The sequence below is a fragment of the Zalophus californianus genome, chromosome 8, assembly GCF_009762305.2.
Source record: "Zalophus californianus isolate mZalCal1 chromosome 8, mZalCal1.pri.v2, whole genome shotgun sequence".
In the NCBI taxonomy this organism is placed as follows: domain Eukaryota; kingdom Metazoa; phylum Chordata; class Mammalia; order Carnivora; family Otariidae; genus Zalophus; species Zalophus californianus.
The window spans coordinates 7,747,099-7,765,283 of record NC_045602.1 but is presented as its reverse complement, the minus strand read 5'-3'; the positions used below and the strand labels follow the sequence as shown (position 1 = coordinate 7,765,283).

At 41.9% G+C, this 18,185-nt stretch overlaps 1 protein-coding gene across 3 annotated transcripts in view; it reads right to left on the bottom strand.

Annotated features, from left to right (window-relative positions):
* Positions 1 to 17,578, bottom strand: part of GRHL1 (grainyhead like transcription factor 1) — a 49,419-nt gene extending 31,841 nt beyond the window's left edge. For 2 of the 3 annotated variants that reach the window (XM_027620451.2, XM_027620452.2), the window contains exons 1-8: positions 17,559 to 17,578; positions 14,180 to 14,366; positions 11,271 to 11,341; positions 8,569 to 8,959; positions 7,478 to 7,554; positions 5,911 to 6,067; positions 5,607 to 5,718; positions 4,550 to 4,644 (exon numbers count right to left, since the gene is read on the bottom strand). In XM_027620451.2, coding sequence (XP_027476252.1) covers positions 4,550 to 4,644; positions 5,607 to 5,718; positions 5,911 to 6,067; positions 7,478 to 7,554; positions 8,569 to 8,959; positions 11,271 to 11,341; positions 14,180 to 14,366; positions 17,559 to 17,578 — 1,110 coding nt within the window. Of the gene's footprint in view, positions 1 to 4,549; positions 4,645 to 5,606; positions 5,719 to 5,910; positions 6,068 to 7,477; positions 7,555 to 8,568; positions 8,960 to 11,270; positions 11,342 to 14,179; positions 14,479 to 17,558 lie in introns of those variants that run through there. The other variant, XM_035728733.1, reaches the window with a different exon arrangement.
* Between the last annotated feature and the right edge of the window lie 607 nt (positions 17,579 to 18,185).

Genomic DNA, 18,185 nt, shown 5'->3' with positions numbered 1-18,185 from the left:
TATTTGGGGTCCCTCGGTGGCTCAGTCAGTTAAGTGTCCGGCTCTTGATTTTGGCTCAGGTCACGATCTTGGGGTGGTGAGATCCAGCCCCACATCGGGCTCTATGCTCAGGATGGAGCCTGTTTAGGATTCTCTCTCCCCACTCCTTCTGCCGCTCCCCTCACCCCCCTCACACGCATGCCCACTTACATAGGCGCCCGTGTGCACTCTCTAAAACTCTTTAAAAATAAAAATAAAAAATTTGCTTAATATTCTGGAGATCACGACTACATACAGATGACCAAAGAAAACCTGAGCTCTGCTTTGGATTGTAGCTGTTCTCCTATTGCCATATTGTCTAGGTAACTAGAACTCGGAGTGTCCCTAGTCCACCAACAGAGATCCCTTCCTATCAGCGTTGCCCTGAACGAAGGGCTCCCTCAGAGCTGGCTGGCCCAGTTCTCACTTGATTCCAATACAGCTATAATTTATATTTCTCTGTAGTTAAACATCACTTATCTAACAATCAACATAAATTATTTCGTTAGCAGAGTGCTCTTCTACTATGGGAATTTATAAGTGAAGCCATAATGCTACTCTATTAATGAGAATTTTTACTTTTAAAGATTTTATTTTTTTAATGTAATCTCTACCCCCCAACATTGGGGCTTGAACTCACCACCCTGAGATAAGAGTCACAGGCTCCACTGACTGAGCCAGCTAGGTGCTGCTATATTTTAAAATATTCTCCTGTCAAAAACGCTTTCTGTCCATCAAGGTCTAGATTCTTGCCTCCTCAGACAGCCTCACTGTGATGACCAAGTAGCAAACATGTACTCATCTAGAGGACTGAGTGCTTTTTTCGGGGTACTGAGCAGGTAGCACTGCCTCGTTAAGTGCAAACACAGGGAAGGCACCTCAGCACAGTGCCTAGCATAAAACATTCAAAGAAGTTAATTCTCTCTCCCTAACTTCTGTTTCCTCTATTTATTTTAGATCTTCAGGCTTTGAGAGGCTCTTACTTCCTATCACTAACCAAATCTCAATGCTGTTGTAAACTCTTACATTTATAAACCAAGCAAGAAATAAAACTCAAGGCCAAGATGTGCAGCCTATCCAGAATTAACCACTGGATTCTAGAAATACTGTAACTGGAATAGGACAGACAATCCCAATTTATAAATTATTAGCGTCTCCAAAGTTCATCTGCAAAGTGATATAAACACCCTTTTCATGATATTATATTTAGGATCTCAAGCTATCCCACAAAAGCCTATTTTTAACCGGCAATATACCTGATTTACAATACCAGTGTCCTTGGCCTGGATCTAGCGCAGTGCCCGAGTCAGAGGAGACACTAGCTATTTGCTGCATCATGAACCCTGGGATGGGGGAGGTGCACAGCTGGCTCGGGCCATATACATATAGCCCAAGAAGGTGAGTGCACACCTTCTCCCACCTTCCTCATGCGCCCTTCTCACTTCCTAGTCCTCTCTTTCCCATGAGACCAATGCCCTCAGAACTCAGTAATTCTAAACTTCAGCACCTCACCAGAGCTGCACCTTTTAATGTTTCAAAGGTGGATGCCTCTCCCTGCCAAAATTACCTCAAGCAGCTGATCTCAGCTGCATATCTGAAGGGAAGAAATCTGATTATAAAGAGGTGTCTGCCTCTTTAAAAGAAGACCGGCTACCAAGACAAATCTAACTTCGTGTGGAAGACAGGAAAATGAACTGAAATAGGTCTGTACAGCAGAGAGGTTAGGGCCACCTGGGGGACTATTTCTAAGCTATCTCGGCTTTTCAAAGCAGCTTCCTCCTCCTTGCCACTTGAAAACTCATGACATGACTTTTTACATGATTTCTTCAAGTTCCTATGGTAAGAGCAGGTATATGATAACACTGATGGACGGGAGTGGATACAGGGACAGCATATGATAAGTCTAGTTTGGGCAGTGTTCTTCCCAAACTGGAACATAAGCCATGGTGTTCAGGATTCCTCCTATGTCCTCAAAACATAGTCACCCCCCAAAGTGAGCCGCAGAAGCTACAGGAAGATTCAGATGTCAACACGGGGCCAGAATTCTGGTTTTACTCATCCTGGCACGGCCAAAAGGGGATATTAGATTTGTTTTTAAAGTGTGTTGGGGAGAAAGGGAATGCCACATATATACTCTTACGTTTGTGGGGGAGAATGAACAGGAATTAAGAATCAACAAATGTATCCTAAATGAGAACAAGAAAGTGGGCAAAGAAAGTGGATACTTTTGAAAAAGAATCAAAAATTTAAAAAATCTATACAAGATTCTGCATGTATACGTGTTCACTCTAGCTTCCCTGGGGCATCAATTACTTTAAGTGTAAAAACAGAAAACATCAACTTGGCCAGGGAAAGCAAAGAATCTAGATACTGAATTCCAACACACGCTTGAAGCTGATGCCTGATATCAGCATCAAAAGGTAACAGCCTCATTAAGAAATGGCACAAACTCCTTCCGGTAGCAGGCAAAGGCTTAAAAACCAAGTCAGCGTTGGGGGTCTGGAAGGGGAAACGAAAACTGAATTTACCTACATCAATGAACAAGTAGCTATTAAGGCTACTTAAGACACACCTCCAACAACATTTCTCTTTAATACAAATATGCTGAAGGTCTTCGGAATGAAAGCAGCCATTATCCTAACCCATCATCTGGGCTTTCATTACTCCCACCCCAGAGTGACACATCAGACAAACAGAACACCCTGCCCACATGCCGGGCCTTTCCGCCCAGATCGCCATGCACTCTGACAAGTGCTTATTAATCTTGATGACGTGCCAATGAAAAAGAGAGCTGGCCACCACAGCCTTTTTATTTTCCTAGGGGGATAGAGGGGAGAAAACTGAGCTAGTGAACTAAGGGACTAAACCCAAGGTCACAAGTAAGTCAGAAAGGTAGACTCAGGACTTAGATGTTGCCAGTCACCTCCTCCACGATTTCTCAATTAGTCCCTAATGGCAAACAGGAAGTCTATCTCTATTTTGCTTTAAGAACACAAGCACCCGGAGGGCACAGGGCCAGCTGTGCTTATAGGCTGCTGAGTCCTACTATGATATTTAATTTCAAAGTAACTGTAGCAACAATTACATAAAATGAAAAGTTTTTTTCCTCTTAATGGTTCTTCTGTAGTGAATTCACAGTTTAATCAAGTGCCAGACTCTGGACTAAGCAACTGAGGACACTTGTATAGGATCAAGGTGGTCGGCAAGAAGCCCTTCATGCGAATGCAATAACCTACACTTCCTTCTAGGCTGGCAGACCCAGCTCACCATATCCTCCACTGAAGACACACTTTTGCCTTAGATAGGACGCCACCAATAAGAAAGGAAAGCAATTATAACGCAAAGTTCACAACGTTCTCAAGAATCCAGTCATAGGATTTTTTTTAAAAGCAACCCTAGGCAGTAAAAAATGAAGTTATGCAATAACTAATACCTAATGCTGTCTTATTCCATCACTGCTAAACTTCCCATTGAATAAGTAAGAGAAAAAATAAAAAAGGTTGAGAAGGACAGAAAGGTGGTCCTCACTTTGTACCTGGTCCTGGACGTAGAGCAGTGGCCCGCAAACAGCAAGTCTGCAACGCACACTCAACATCGGCTCCACACCACCGCCCACAAATGAGTGTGCGTTTCTACTGTGACGACTGAGCTGCCAATTTTTCAAGTAACCTAAAGAAAAAACTACATACCAAACCCCTATAATTCCGGGAAAGGGGGATTATACTAAAAGAATGCTGTGGGAAGGGCAGAAATAGACTTAAGGGTATGCTTAATTTTTCTTGCAAGGACCAAACACTCCAGTTAGAATGATCCAAATGATCATGTGAATTGAGGCAACTCTGCAAGAGGAAAAGCCCCAGAGAGGAGAACTTTACTCTAGCTGTATTTGAAAGTAATGGTAGGTGAGTACTGCTAACAAAAACTTTTAAGAGCCTTTCTGAAGAAACTCCCAACAGCTTCATGAGCATTGGTTCAATAATCCACACAATGTGCCTGCAGGAGGGAAGAGGAAGGTATTAATGCCACTCTGCAAATAAGGAAAAGGAGCACAGGAAATGGGGCGTCAGGCGCCCCGACAAACAGCATGCAGTGCCAGGCTTCCCCCACCACCTGCAGGTTCATGCACTGCACCACGCGTGCTGAAGCAGGTTGACAAAAATTGTCCTTTCTGGAGGAAGGAGAGGGGACAAGGACAGTTTCATAACATCTGGAAGAAGCTGTACTTTCAAAAAAAATGTAAAATAATGAAAAGAGAGAAAGTCACGAATCTAGCTGGCTCTGCTAAGTTGGAAGGAAGGGCACAGCTGATGAGACAACAGCTACTTCTCCCAAAGTCTTGTCTCATTTTCATGCACTTCATGACTTAATGGCTCTAACCTGTCCTCTTACTGAGCTTATTCTCCCTTTTCCTTAGCAAAAGAACAAAAACATGTAAAACCATAAAAAAAAAATCAGGCGTCAAATCATTAAGCTCCTCCCACTTTCCCTCAAAAAGCTGGAAGCAGAGGAGTCCCTGGACTCCGTTACCTACCTTTGCTTCGTCATTAATGTCCCAAGTGAAGGAAATGGCATTATATGCAATCTCCTCAATGTTACTGATGGTATTGAAGCTTTCTTTATAGTCAGCTACATAAGTGATGAAAGAGAAAGGGAAATCGTTATTTCTGGTTCCAAAGTGAGATTGTAGCAGTTCAAAGTAAGATTCCGTTTTCCATATTATTGTCTCCGAAAAATGTAAATGAACATATTGTTGGGTTGAAAAGGTTCAAAAGATGAAGAAAAAGAATCACAGGATTTTTAAAATACAGGTAAGCTTAGACATATTTAATTTTTTCCCATTATGTCAAAATTAAGATATTTGGGACTAAAAAGTTTAAGTAATTGTCCCAAGGTCACAAAACTAGCCCAGAGAACCAAGATTAGAACTCAGCTCTTTTAATTTTTCTGAAAAGAGAACGTTACAAAAGACAAAAGAGGTAACAGTAAGATAAAGGACCATCTTGTGATACAGACAAGGGTTTTATGCTAAAATTATATACACGGCAAAACAGCCATTCTCATAAAGCCACTTCATTAAATACGGATTTGCCCAGGTCTGCCGCTATACCCCAAGTGATACATCACAGGGTCTCTTTAAAGACAGAAGAGTCTAGCAGGACAGTTCAACATGTAACCAGGGGAGATGGTTAGGTAAGTGCCCGCCAGCAGTATTTGCTTTTACTTGTTTATTTAGGTTTTTTCTCCTGACTTTACCATCATCTACAAATAATCAGTAGCTCTTAAAGAAGACATTTCACCTCAAAAACTTTGCAGACCAAAGAGCAGAGCACTCTTATGCACACAAGCTCTAGAGCTTCTAGTCCAGTGTCATCTGGAGAGCCACTGCTTGGGCCACATGTCCTTATGAAGGAAGTAATGTTAAGAGCACTGATTCCAGGAGGCCGAGAACAGTGTTTGGAACAGATCAGTAGCTGGCATAAAAATTCAAATGCTTTCGGCAGGAAGCTGATCACTGCCAAAAATAACTGGAATTGGAAAACTGGATGCTTGCACCTCTGGGAATAAAAGCAGGCTCTGGAGCTACTTACCTATGTCAATGCATCTTTGTTTAGCCGTGTGCTGCCGCGAGTGCCAGTATTTCCAATGCCTTAACTGATCTTCTCTGCTTTTGTCTTCTGCAAAAACCACCATGATCACACTCTATGAAAGAGAAGGCATTATAATATAAAGACACTAAAGGGTGAGTATCTTTTGGAAATCTTACTTAGTGTTCTATTTTACAGTTAAAGCTGAAAACTGCAGTTTTAGATCTTCATTTAGATCTTCTTCAGACCCAGGAATATTAAGCTCTGACTAGCTTTTCTGGAGAAGAGAACTAAGAGCAGAACTTACTCGGACTTTGCTGATGGGCCGGTGGATCCCCTCGCTGCTGGTCACCTCCTTCAAGGTGACAGGGTAGAACTGGCCTTTGTTCAAGTAGGTCATGGTGCTATCTCCTGGCTTCTGTCGAAGCGATTTTGAGGCTTCTAGGGTGTATTCAAAGTTGTTCCTAAAGAACAAAAAAAAGCCACAGCTCTCTAATCCACTCTTTTGGAAGCTTTCTTTATGCGTTAGCGCGATCTCGAAATGCTTCAGTGTGGATGTATGCAAATAGCCAACTACCAGGAAACATCCAACTGACTACGTCATATTATAAATAGCATTTGCTACTTCTTGCACGATAAATATAATCTTAAGTAACACAGATATTCTCAAATCTCTCATATGTGGGGCTACGAAATGCCTACTAAAAATTCTATGATGTAATAAGGTTAAAAATTAGTTTAAAAGCTAAAGATATTAAAAATACTAGAAGCTGAAAAGGACTTTGGAAGGAAATCTCACAAGACATGCTGCCAATTTGGTATTTACTCAGCAAAGGTTGCAAACAGGTGGCTGGTAGGCCTCTGATTGAATTCGATTTGGTCTGCACAGCACTTTTTGTTACTTTTGCTTGTAATTTAAATGTTTTTGGATGGGCACTACACAGTTCTCTACATTTACTATCACCTTAAAGTAACATGCATATATCTCCCTCAAGTTGTTTAATAACCTTCCTAGACCAGAGTTGGAAAATTACACCTATTTTTATAAATAAAGTTTTATTGGAATAAACCACACCCTTTATTTATGTATTATCTATAGCTGCTTTTGTGCTGCAGTGGCAGAGCTGGGCAGTTGCAACAGAGGCTGTAAGGCCCACAAAGCTTAAATATGTACTATCTGATCCTTTACAGAAAAAGTTTGCTGACGCCTATCTTAGATCCTAAAGGCATCTGAGTTTGTGACTCCTGTACCTTGAGGCAGGTCTTTAAGGGAAATCTCAATTCCCATAAAATCCTAGACTTTAAAAAATAAACTGTTTTTACTCCAAAATACAACATACAAAAAATGCATAAGACAAAATTATAAAATGAAATTCTAAATGCTTTTAAAAAATATCTGAAGGTGTTTGTACATTTTCATAATTAACTTGGAAGATACTCATATTCCCGGCACGAGGTACAATTTTGCGAGGTTTTAAAAGAAGAGGTTGTCGGGGTCAGAAAAAAGCTGACTTCATTTATTTTACCACTAGTGAGGGTAATAAAAAATCCACTTGATGTTATTCCTAAATTCTCACAGAATTATACACTTTTGGAAACAGAAGGGAGCTCAGAGATCTAATTTAATCCCCTCATCTCTTCTTTTAGATTCCATTCTACCACCACATAAAGAAACTGAAGGACAGGAAAAGCACCAACACCAAGAATGAAAGAAACATGAAACACAGTACAGAGTTCAAAATTAAATTCACTAAAGCAAATGTCCTCTAGCAAAGATAATACCACCAAAGCCACCTCTGATTTTCCAATATCAAATTAACAAAAAAGTCATTAAAAGCTGAAAGTTAAAAATCAAATTAAAAGACAACTATTACCCAGAAACACTGTCAAAAACATAGTCCTCTGAATTCATGCCAGGCATCCGTAGACTGAGATCCGAGGGGAAGAAAACCTGAAATATCAATGTAATAAGCCACAACTATTTAACTGGTTATCAGGCTTACTAAAGACCAATATGTGGTACAGCACAGAAGTATGTGGCTTACAGCAACCCATTACTCATTCGATATTCATTTTAAAATAAAAATTGTAACTCTACAAAAAAATTCTGAAAGAAAAATATCCATTTTATATGCCACTCAATTAGATGAAGACAATCTATGCAGGTACTCCCCCAGAGTGCTGCCTTATCCCTTTTTCCCAACTTCCCCACACATCTCAATTCTGTTCAAACTCTAGAATCTGCCACCAAAACCTTGTGACTTTTAGGGATCATCACACCAAGTGAAGATACATTATCAAGTCTGCGCCAGTGCTGGATGGATTGGTGCATTTTCTCAGAAAAGGCTACTATTCTACTCCTAACTCCATAAGCAGAGGGATGTTCCTTTACCCATGAGACTTAAATATGGCTTCAAACATCTTCATTCCCTTTTACCTGAGAGGTGTTCATTACCACAAAACCCCCAAAGCATTTGGAGTTAATCTGTAAATTTCACACAATGCATTCATCATCAACATCTACTGCCTCCCTGACTCTACTACCAACCGAGAGAAACCAAGCAAACACATGAGAAGTCATTTTATACTGAGACCAATTGCAAGAATCTTGTTTTGGTCTAGGGCAAAAGCTGAAAACAGATTTATGTGGAGATATCTGTTGTTGATGGAAGATTATGTATGGGGTTCTCTTTCTCTAACAAATCACTTAGCTGAAATCATAATTGTTAACTCAAATGCTGGTAAGATTAGCCATGTGCCCTTGATAATAATTTCTGGTTTTATAGGTTTAGTTTACAAATTATACCCATGGGCCTTTTCTCGCTATAAAAAAAGAAAAAAAATCTTTTGTTCCTAATCCATTCATTTCAGGCTGAGTTTCAAGCTTACATAACAAGGAAGAGGTGGAACCCAATACTTATACAAACACACAAACGTCTTAGGAAGATGCTTGCATTTCCTGTACCTCCTGAACGCCTTCCTTGAAGGTCTCTGAGAAGGTAGAGTCTGGAGTTCGCCTTTGAGCATTTGGGGGTTGAGCACCAGAGCTGAACTGGTCAGCATTAAGGTTCCGGTCGAAAACCACCACCCGCTCAGTGGGCTCAGGATGATATACTGCTGGAGAGATTCCCACAGCAAAGCCATGGGGCTGGGTTTCTGTCTTGATGGAGTGGGTAGGCATTGTTGCTATGGAGACAGTGACTGTTGTATCAGGAGCTGTTAGATGGCCTCTCTTATCAATGCCCAGTTGGTTGCCATGGGGAAGGACAATGTTAAATGGCACATTTTTCAGTACTTGCACTCTGTTTTCTCCAGCAGAAATGAGGGACTGCTCAGTCACATTTGGTACGCTGTTTCTTTAAGAAAAAAAAAAAGAAAACTGTGTTTTCAAACTCAATGCTGATACAGTTCTTTGACAATTTTCATTTTCCTAATGGCAATGGGCCATTGGGTCCTGTGCAATAGTAATAATAATAATAATAATACACTTGAGTGATACCAAATAAATAGAAAATGGCAATGACAACCCATTACTAGAGCAAGAAAAAAAGACTTCATGGTTAATCAGTCATAAAATCCAAAAGTATCAAGTAAAATTTCATTTGAAATCTAGAGAACTCAGAGCTCTCCTTTACTGCACTTTATTTTCAATAATCCTAATACAGTGGTCAGATTTCACTAGAAGCCTGAAGCTACAAACGTAACTGGCTGGGGGCGCCTGGGTGGTTCAGTCGTTAAGCGTCTGCCTTGGGCTCAGGTCATGATCCTGGGGTCCTGGGATCGAGCCCCGCATTGGGCTCCCTGCTCGGCGGGAAGCCTGCTTCTCCCTCTCCCACTCCCCCTGCTTGTGTTCCCTCTCTTGCTGTGTCTCTCTCTGTCAAATAAATAAATAAAATCTTAAAAAAAAAAAAAAAAACATAACTGGCTGGAGCAGTATGGTGCTTCAAGCACAGACTCTAGAGTCATTTTGCCTTGGTTCAAATTCTGTGACCTGTGGAAAGCTATTTTACCTCTTAGTAAGTACATGCTCATCTATAAAATGGGGGTAATAATGCTATCTATCTATCCTCACAAGGTTGTGATGAGGATGAAATGAGACGAGGTGCTGAAACGTGTATGATGATGCCTGGTGCAAAAGGGCTCAAGAAATATGAACGTTTATCATTTGGCCACCACTTCTCCTAGTACTTATGCTTATTTGGCTTTCTCTACACCAAAAGGAAACTGATGGTTACATTGTATCGGTAGATATATTTGCATAAAATTACTTCTGGTTTAATAAATATTCTGGGCAACAGAAGATGATTTCTAGTCCAGGGTAAAATTAATGAATTTTCAAACAATATAGGCTGATACCTTTAAGGAAAAAAAGCAACTTGGCAGTTTTGTACATTTCAGATCAATGAAATGTTCTAACCTTGAACCATAAATTCATTTCCAAGAATTTATCCTAATGAAAGAAAAAAAGGAAAAAGCTATCTAGAAAGTTGTTTGTCAAGGCTTTGAAGTAGTGTGAAAAAAAAAAAATTAGAGCCTTAATGTTAGGATAACTAAGTTTTGCTTAAAGGCTATAGCAAAAATAAATAAACAATTAATTTAAAAGTTGGAGAAGAGGGTAGAGTAGATCAAACAGGAGGAATTATGTTAGTAACTTTTGAAGCTAGTAATGATACACATAGGCTTATATTATTTCTCTACTTTTGTTGTTTGAAAATACCCATAATAAAAAGTAACATAATAAAAGCCATAAGTCCTTCTCCAAAAGGTAATTATGAAGATTAAAATAGCAACATGGAAAACACTTATGGAAGGGATTAAGTAGAAGAACACAAACTACCAAATGTGAATACACACCACAACCACATAAAAGGTGCATGCACACCCAAAGAGTAAGTAATTGAGATAGTGGGATTCTGAGTGATCATTGTTTCTTTAAAAATATTTTACTCCTGGATGCCTAGAAAGCTTAGTCGGTGACACGTTGAGACTCTTGATTTCAGCTCAGGTCATGATCTCAGGATTGTGAGATCGAGGCCCATGTCGGGCTCCGAGCTAGGTGTGGAGTCTGCTTATGATTCTCTCTCTCCCTCTGCCCCCCCTTCTCGCACTCTCTAAATATATTTAATAAATAGATTGATAGATAATATGAATAAATAAATATCTATTTATTTCTATTACAACAGAACACAGGGAAATTTACAAGGTACGTTTAAATTATTTTTCACATCTATAAAAGCCTTAATGTTCTCAAAGTTTTAACCTAAATAATCTAAAATAACTTCAACAAGAGTTTGGAATACAGCTACTTCATTAAGTTTTACTTAGGCCTTTATTCAAGATCATTGGTACTTAATATTTTTTTTAAGGACTCCCACCTTTGCATTAAATGCCACACCCTTCTCAAAAGAGACTCAAAGACAAATAAGGGAACAGTTTGCTTACATTATTACTAAACACATCCCTCCACAGAAAAAGAAAGTTAATGCTTTGGTTTGCAGAAAAGGCAACTAACTATGTCTAAAGAAACTGGCAACTTCTCAGAGCAACAGAATGGTAATTATCACCTACCTCTTCCACTAGAGCTTTTTCATTTAAACTCCTGTTTTATTTTCACAGAAACCTGTGAAAATACAACAGTACTATTTTATGCTCTCTATTAGACATTACCTTTTGCTGTGATCTGGCTCTGGGTGCTCAACATCTGGCTTTGCTGTTGATGACCTCCTCTCTCTTGGAACCTTAGATATTAACAAACATGATAGAATTTAGTTCTCACTTAGTGGAGTCTAGATTCAGCCTCTTATTTTTCAGTTAAGTTCAACCACTCATATGTCTACTGGATTGCCTACTAAATGCCAGGCTGTGGGGATACACAATGAATAAGAGAGTGTCTGCCCTCAAGAGCTTACAAATCTTGTCACGAGGTTAATATGTAAAAACTGACGATTCTTTAGTTGCCAAATAAACTCAGGGCATCACAAATTTACTTTGTCATTGAGTTTGAATCTCTTAAAAAAAAAAAACAAACCAACCTCTGGCTTGGTTTTACCTATTTACACGCTACGGAATAAAGAAGAAGCTACTGAAAACACAACTGGACTCTCAGCGTCCTCGTTGCTCCTTTTCACCACCCCTCCTTTCAGATCAAATGCACAATCAAAAGGATCAGCCATGCTAACAGTTCATTTCCAAGATCCAAGTGCTGGCTTCAAATGATAAATTTCTCCAGATATTCTGGGATTCATATATCTGATACCCAAAGGACAAATCAAACTCAGTTTGTTCTATGCCTTTTTTTGATTCTGTTCTTCTTTACACAGGAGGTGAAAGCAGGCTAACATTATAGGTGTACTGTAGACATCAACCCACTTGAGACTAATTACAAACATGTACTCCAGAACTGCTAAATGTTTGAGACTCTTTTCATTGTGAATGTATAAATAGAATTACCTTTAAACACAAAATAAATTGTTTCATGTGTTAATAATGTGCTTTTAAAGCTTTATCAAAGTTATTATGTAGGGGTGCCTGGGTGGCTCAGTCGGTTAAGATTCTGACTCTTGATCTCGGCTCAGGTCTTGATCTCAGGGTCATGACTTCAAGCCCAGGGTTGGGCTCCACACTGGGCGTGGAGCCTACTTAAAAAGTTATTATGTAAAAATGACAGATGGTTATAACCAAAGAACTGAAATCAGTTCATTTAAAAAAGAAAATAATGCTACACCTGTCATAAGAAGCCTGACATAGTAGTACTAAGACTGTCACGCTTAGTGGACAGACATGATGATTTATCTCCTCCTAAGTTGTAAAATACTTTTAGGACCCTTTATTTAAAACACATACACATACAACCCCTATAGTCAGTATTATTACATCAGTCTCTCTGGCACTAAACTTGTTGGTTTTCTCCCATTCTCAAAAGTTTCAGTTACAAATACATAACACTTCAAACTTCATAATTAATACTTAGGAACTTATGATTTTTACACTGATTGAGTCAAGAAAACAAGATATAAGAACAGATATTCCACTTCGAAGGAATTCTTCAGCTCTACTTCCCAGGCAAAGATTTCTTCCAGCATCGTTAGTTACTACACAAGTTTCCCTTCATATTCAAAGGAAAAAAAGAAAACAAAACTTAACCTCAGTCTCTCAAACACAACAAGCTGGATACATGGTTTCATACGAGAAAATAATGAAATCTTTTGTTTAGGTCCCACCCTAATTTGGTAATCATAGTCAAGCTATCTTCTTTGCTTTTTTCCCTCCACATCTCTCTTTTTTTTTTAAGAGTTTATTTATTTAAGACACACACACACACACACACACACACACACACAGTGAGAGCACAAGCAGGGGGAGGCTGGAGGCAGAGGGAGAGAGAGAAGCAGACGTCCCACAGAGCAGGGATACAGACGCCAGGCTCGATCCCAGGACCCTGGGATCATGACCTGAGCTGAAGGCAGCCGCTTAACGACTGAACCACCCAGGCGCCTCCACTCTCTGCATTTCTTATATTCAGGAAAGAATACAGTGCCAGAATGTAACAAAAGCTAAGCAACTGATGAATCTAGGTGAAAGTATCTGGGAGTTAATCATCTGATTAAATTGAAGTTTTCTATAGGTCTGGAAGTTTTAAAAACAAAAATATGGCAAAAATCAACTGTGATATATAGCCATCACCACATACTATTATTGAGCAGAAAGAAGAATGCCAAAGATTACAGCAAGCAAAGGCCGTTCCACAGGAGACAGCATGGCATGCTGAAGAGGATGACTTTGGCACAATCCAGACCAGGCCTGAAATCCTGGCTGCAATACATACTAGTTGTGTGACCCGTGAACTTAATTTATTCCCATCTGCAAAACAGGGATCATACCACATACTCTGCAGGCTTTCTGGAGGGATCAGAAATAACATGCATGCCAGTAACGTGTGTAGCGTGAAAGAGGTACTCAGTAAGTGGTGGCCAGTATTATTAGGACAGTGATGAGGATACCCATCTCCAGATAGGAACATCACATAAAACTCCAGGCAGAGAACAGACTGTATTTAATTAAGACTAATCTATAGAAATAAGCAACAAAATATGTCCTGATCTTAGAACTAGGAAGTCCAAGACTAGAATATAGCTTTTTTTCCTTCATGAATCCTACAATCAAATCAGAGGGCAGTGATATCATGTAAGGAAAAGGAAATCACTCCGACTGCATCAGAATAAAGGTTACAGCACAGGTAAATGAACCACTGTCTGCTCTTCAGGGCACTAAGAAGTCTCCTTGGTAAAACGTTCAGTCTCAGTAGACACATCTACCGTCTTCTCTTATGGGAGCTTCACCTTTCAGATCGAGCTAGAACAGGGGCTACTTCACCCATTTTAAAAACAACGCTTTGATTCTATGATGGTAGATTTTCAGCTTTGAACCACAGTAAGTCAAAGCACTCATTAAACTATTTATAGTCACTAGAGAAGCAACTTGCATTACATTCTACCAGCAAATTACTGTTTTATATGCTGTTGAATCAAGTGCATCTTAGACTGTTGTTAGGTTTTTAAAAGGGAAGGCACATCTACCTTGTAATAGTCATAGAGCAAGCCCAGTGCAGCTGCACTGTCTTCATCTCCATTAATGCTCATCATCGCTTTGGTTGCTGCAGTGAGAGGGTTTTCCAGGAAAGATTTCCAGGCTTCATCCTCACTAGTATAGGAGCGCCGCTGTGGATAAAGTGCTTCATTCTGAAGAACCAATACCGGCCGTTTGCTTCAGAGAAATTAAAAACACATATATAGATAGATCTCACTTTTTACCGCAAGGCACCATAAGCTAATTTTTAAAAGACCCAAACAACCAATTCCTTGATATTCTAATAAAAGAGCCCAACGACCCACCCCAGCAAAGTAAATTAAGACAAAACAAGGAGACAACCCAGTTGAATGCACACCAACGGGTACCCCCCCTCCCCCCGTAAGACATACGGTATTGAGACAGCCAGGGAACCTGCAGTTAACCTATACATGTGACCCAGGATATGCTATTTGGCAAAACAAAACAAAAAAACACTCCAAGAAAATGCCAGGCTATTCAAATACTTAAGTAAACAAACACAAGGACAAAGGAAGGCAAAACAGAACATCCATTCTCCTCAGACATCTACCGTCAGGACTGTACCCTCTTAAAGAGAGTATACGCGGTTCAGTCATCATGCTGCTACATGTTAACTTCCCTCTTTCTCCTGTTGATACCATGCCTTAAAAACTTTCCTACCCACAAACCAGGGAGAGAGGAGGAGGGGGCGGAAAGAAAAAGAGCGACTTCGTTTAATCCTTGGGGGTATATGAGAAAGTTAGAATATTCTACTGATTACCAGCAGATTGAGCATGGAATGTGGCCAAAGGGGACTGTAAATCAATAAGGAGGCATAATTTTCTGGCATGGGAGTTAACTGTTTATCTTAGAGATAAACACTTAAGAATCTACAACAATAAATAAAGCCACTGAACAAAAAGAGCTTTTTAAGAAAATAGGTGGGAAATTTGTTTTTAAAAATCTTTACTAGATTTTCACACTGGGCAAGAACGGTTTCATTTTAACACTGTAGTTTGGTGGGAAAAATCCAGAAAAATCAACGGAGACCTTAGTAAAGTCTTACAGAAGATTTAATTTTAAAGATTAAAACAAACATTACTGATTCCAAAAACTTGAAATGTCAACAGTCTCAACAACTGTTCAGTTGGTACTATTTAATGAGTCAATAAGGAGAAAAAGTGGAACACGAACTCCAGCAAAATGAAGTTTTTTTTTTTTTGAGGAAAAGAAATTGTTAATGTTTAAAACTACTCTGAATTATCAGTATTCTAACAAGCAAATTTAAGGATCAGCGCTCATTGCAACACACAAATGAAATATGTAAATGGCCTAAAGGTGACCTACCTACTCTAAAAGTGAATGCAGAAAGATTATCTTTTCAAGTAATCAACAAAGGTTAGGGTTTTGGCAGTCACCCAGGCCCTTTAAAAACAGATACGGATTTTTAAAAAGGAGAACATCTTTGAAAAGGGGTGGGAACACGGAGCAACAACCGAATTTATCCTCAAAATTGGGTCTTATTTCAAAGTCAATGTTTTAAACTCATGTCTAGGCATAAAATCAAGGCATAAAATCCAAATACTAATTACATTTAGTAGGGAAAGCAGTCTTGAGGGGGTATACTATTCTAACACAAAACAAACACAATGGAGTTTATTTAAAAATGAAGGCTGTGTGTATAAATCTCAAATTCACAATAAATGAATAAATAAACGCACAAAAGTGCATTCCCTACACCATGAGGAGCAGAGTATAACCACCACTGAATCAGTGGTATCCTGGAGTGATTTACTGGTGCAGTGCTAAGCTATTATTAATAGTGTAATAGCTACTTCCAGAAGATTATGACAGCACTTGGCTCATTCAATTCCCGTAATGCTAGTTTTTCAGCTTCCCTTCTTCTCCCACCCCCATCCCAAATTTGTACAGGCAACAGAAAATATTTTTTGCAAATGGTTCTGTTTGTGATCACCCTGGAGGTGTCTTACATTTCCAAAGTGTGCCTAAGGCCAAAATTTTAGCTTTGGAAATTTGCCTTATCTAAACCATAAGTCAAGAAATAAACAGTAACCAGTTGCCTGTCTTAGTCTACTTCCTCATATGACAGTCAGGCAGCTGCTAGTCCCTAAAGGCCCATCACTGCCTTTGGTAAGTCTTAAACCCTTCATCAGTGATCTCTCAAAAGACTTCTGAAACATATTTCAAGTGATAATTTAACTGCACATTGAACACAAGATTCATCCATTTAAGATATCCCATACACCATATCTAACCTTCCCAATCAGAAAAAGATCACTTAAATAAAATGATCCTTAACAATGATAAAACTGGATACCTCTGATCTGGATTCACTGATCTGAAGTACATAGATTGGTTTGGTGCAATTTACTTTTTTTCCTAATAAATGTTTTATTTCGCAACAATTTTACACTCACAGAAAAGTTGCAAAGAAAATACAGAAATATCCCTCACCCAGTGTCCCTTAATGTTAACATCTTACATTACCGCCTTGCATTTGTCAAAAATATTTCTCTAATCACAAACTCCAAAAGGAGCATTAGTACAGTGCGTTCTGTTTATCACCCAGATTTCGAAGATTTCATCTTCTTGATATTTTCTGAGGATTTTTAATTACAGTAATCTGTAATTACCATCAATGATGCAAGTGGCAAAATAACTCCTACAACAATTTTCTCACTCACACAGCCAGCGGGGGGGGGGGGGGGGGGGGGGGGGGGAATGCCAGGACACCAGAGCGCTTCAACTTTTCCCTAAATTTCTCCTTTCGGAAGTTCTAGCGGACGGACTGAAGGAGATGGCTGGACGACAAGGGACTGACTACCAGAGACGGCGAGCTTCCCAGCGGGGGAGCGGGGCCCAAAGAGCTCCGCTGCCGCCCCTGAGCAAAAGCGACCCTGGCGGGGCTCTCGCGCGGCGCGGCGCCCCGAATCTCCCTTCCCGCACCCCTGCCAGCAGCAGAGCCGAGACGGGGGCGCACCCGCGCGGTGGTCCCCCTGACGAGGCCGCTGAGGCGGAAGGGGGGAGGGAGCTGAGGGGGGGTTCTCCCCTCCCGAATTGAGTCCCGAAGGCAAGGGTCTCCCCCGGGGGCTTCGGTGGAACAAAGGCGCGGGGGAGGGGGTGCCGAGGGCGGAGGCCGCGGCGGTGAAGAAAGTGGACGACGAGACGAGCCCCCCGCCCTCCCGGCCCGCTCCGCGCCCCGCCCGCCCGGCCTCGCCCCGCGGCCAGCCTCGCACCCCCGCCCGACCGGCCTCGCCTCTCCCGGCCTCGCGGCAGGTGCGGCGGGCCCCGCGCACAGCGGCTGCCTCAAGCCGCACGGCCCGACTCGCGCGCCGGCGCCTCACTCACTTGTCGTACTCCTGTGTCATCGCGCTTGCTCGCCGCTGCCGGGCCGCAGAACTGGACTTTCGGGTTGGGACAGTACACCCGATCCGGGGGGGAGGAGGCGGCGGCGGCGGCGGCGGCGGCGGCGGGTCCGGAGCGGCGGCCCCGACGGGTTGGGTTCGCTTTTCTCGCTCTGAGCCGGCTCCGCGCGGGCTGCGCGCTCTGGGCGCCCGGGCTCGACCGCCCATTGGCTGGCGGCGCGCCGGCCCGGGGCGGGGCCTCGGGGCCGGACGGCCGGCGGCGCCGCCGGATTGGCCGGCGCGCTGGGCGCCGGGGCGGGGGCCGCCGCTCCGCGTGGCCGCGTCCGTGCGGCGCGCCCCGCGCTCTCGGCCTGCCTCCCGCCGAGACTGGCGTGGCGGTGCGGCTCCCCGCGTGCGGCTCCCCGCGCGCACCTCCCGTCCCGCCGCCGGCCACCGCGCGCCCACCGCCCTGGGCCGCAGTCGCAGGCCTCGGCGGCTCACCTGAGGGACGGGCCGTGCCTTGGCGCCGCCTTCTCGGGCCTTGAGGGTCCTTCCTTCCCCGCTAGCCCACGGAAGCCCTCCCCGCTGCAGTGACGGAGCCTCCCAGCCCGCGGTCCGCCGCTCCGCTGCC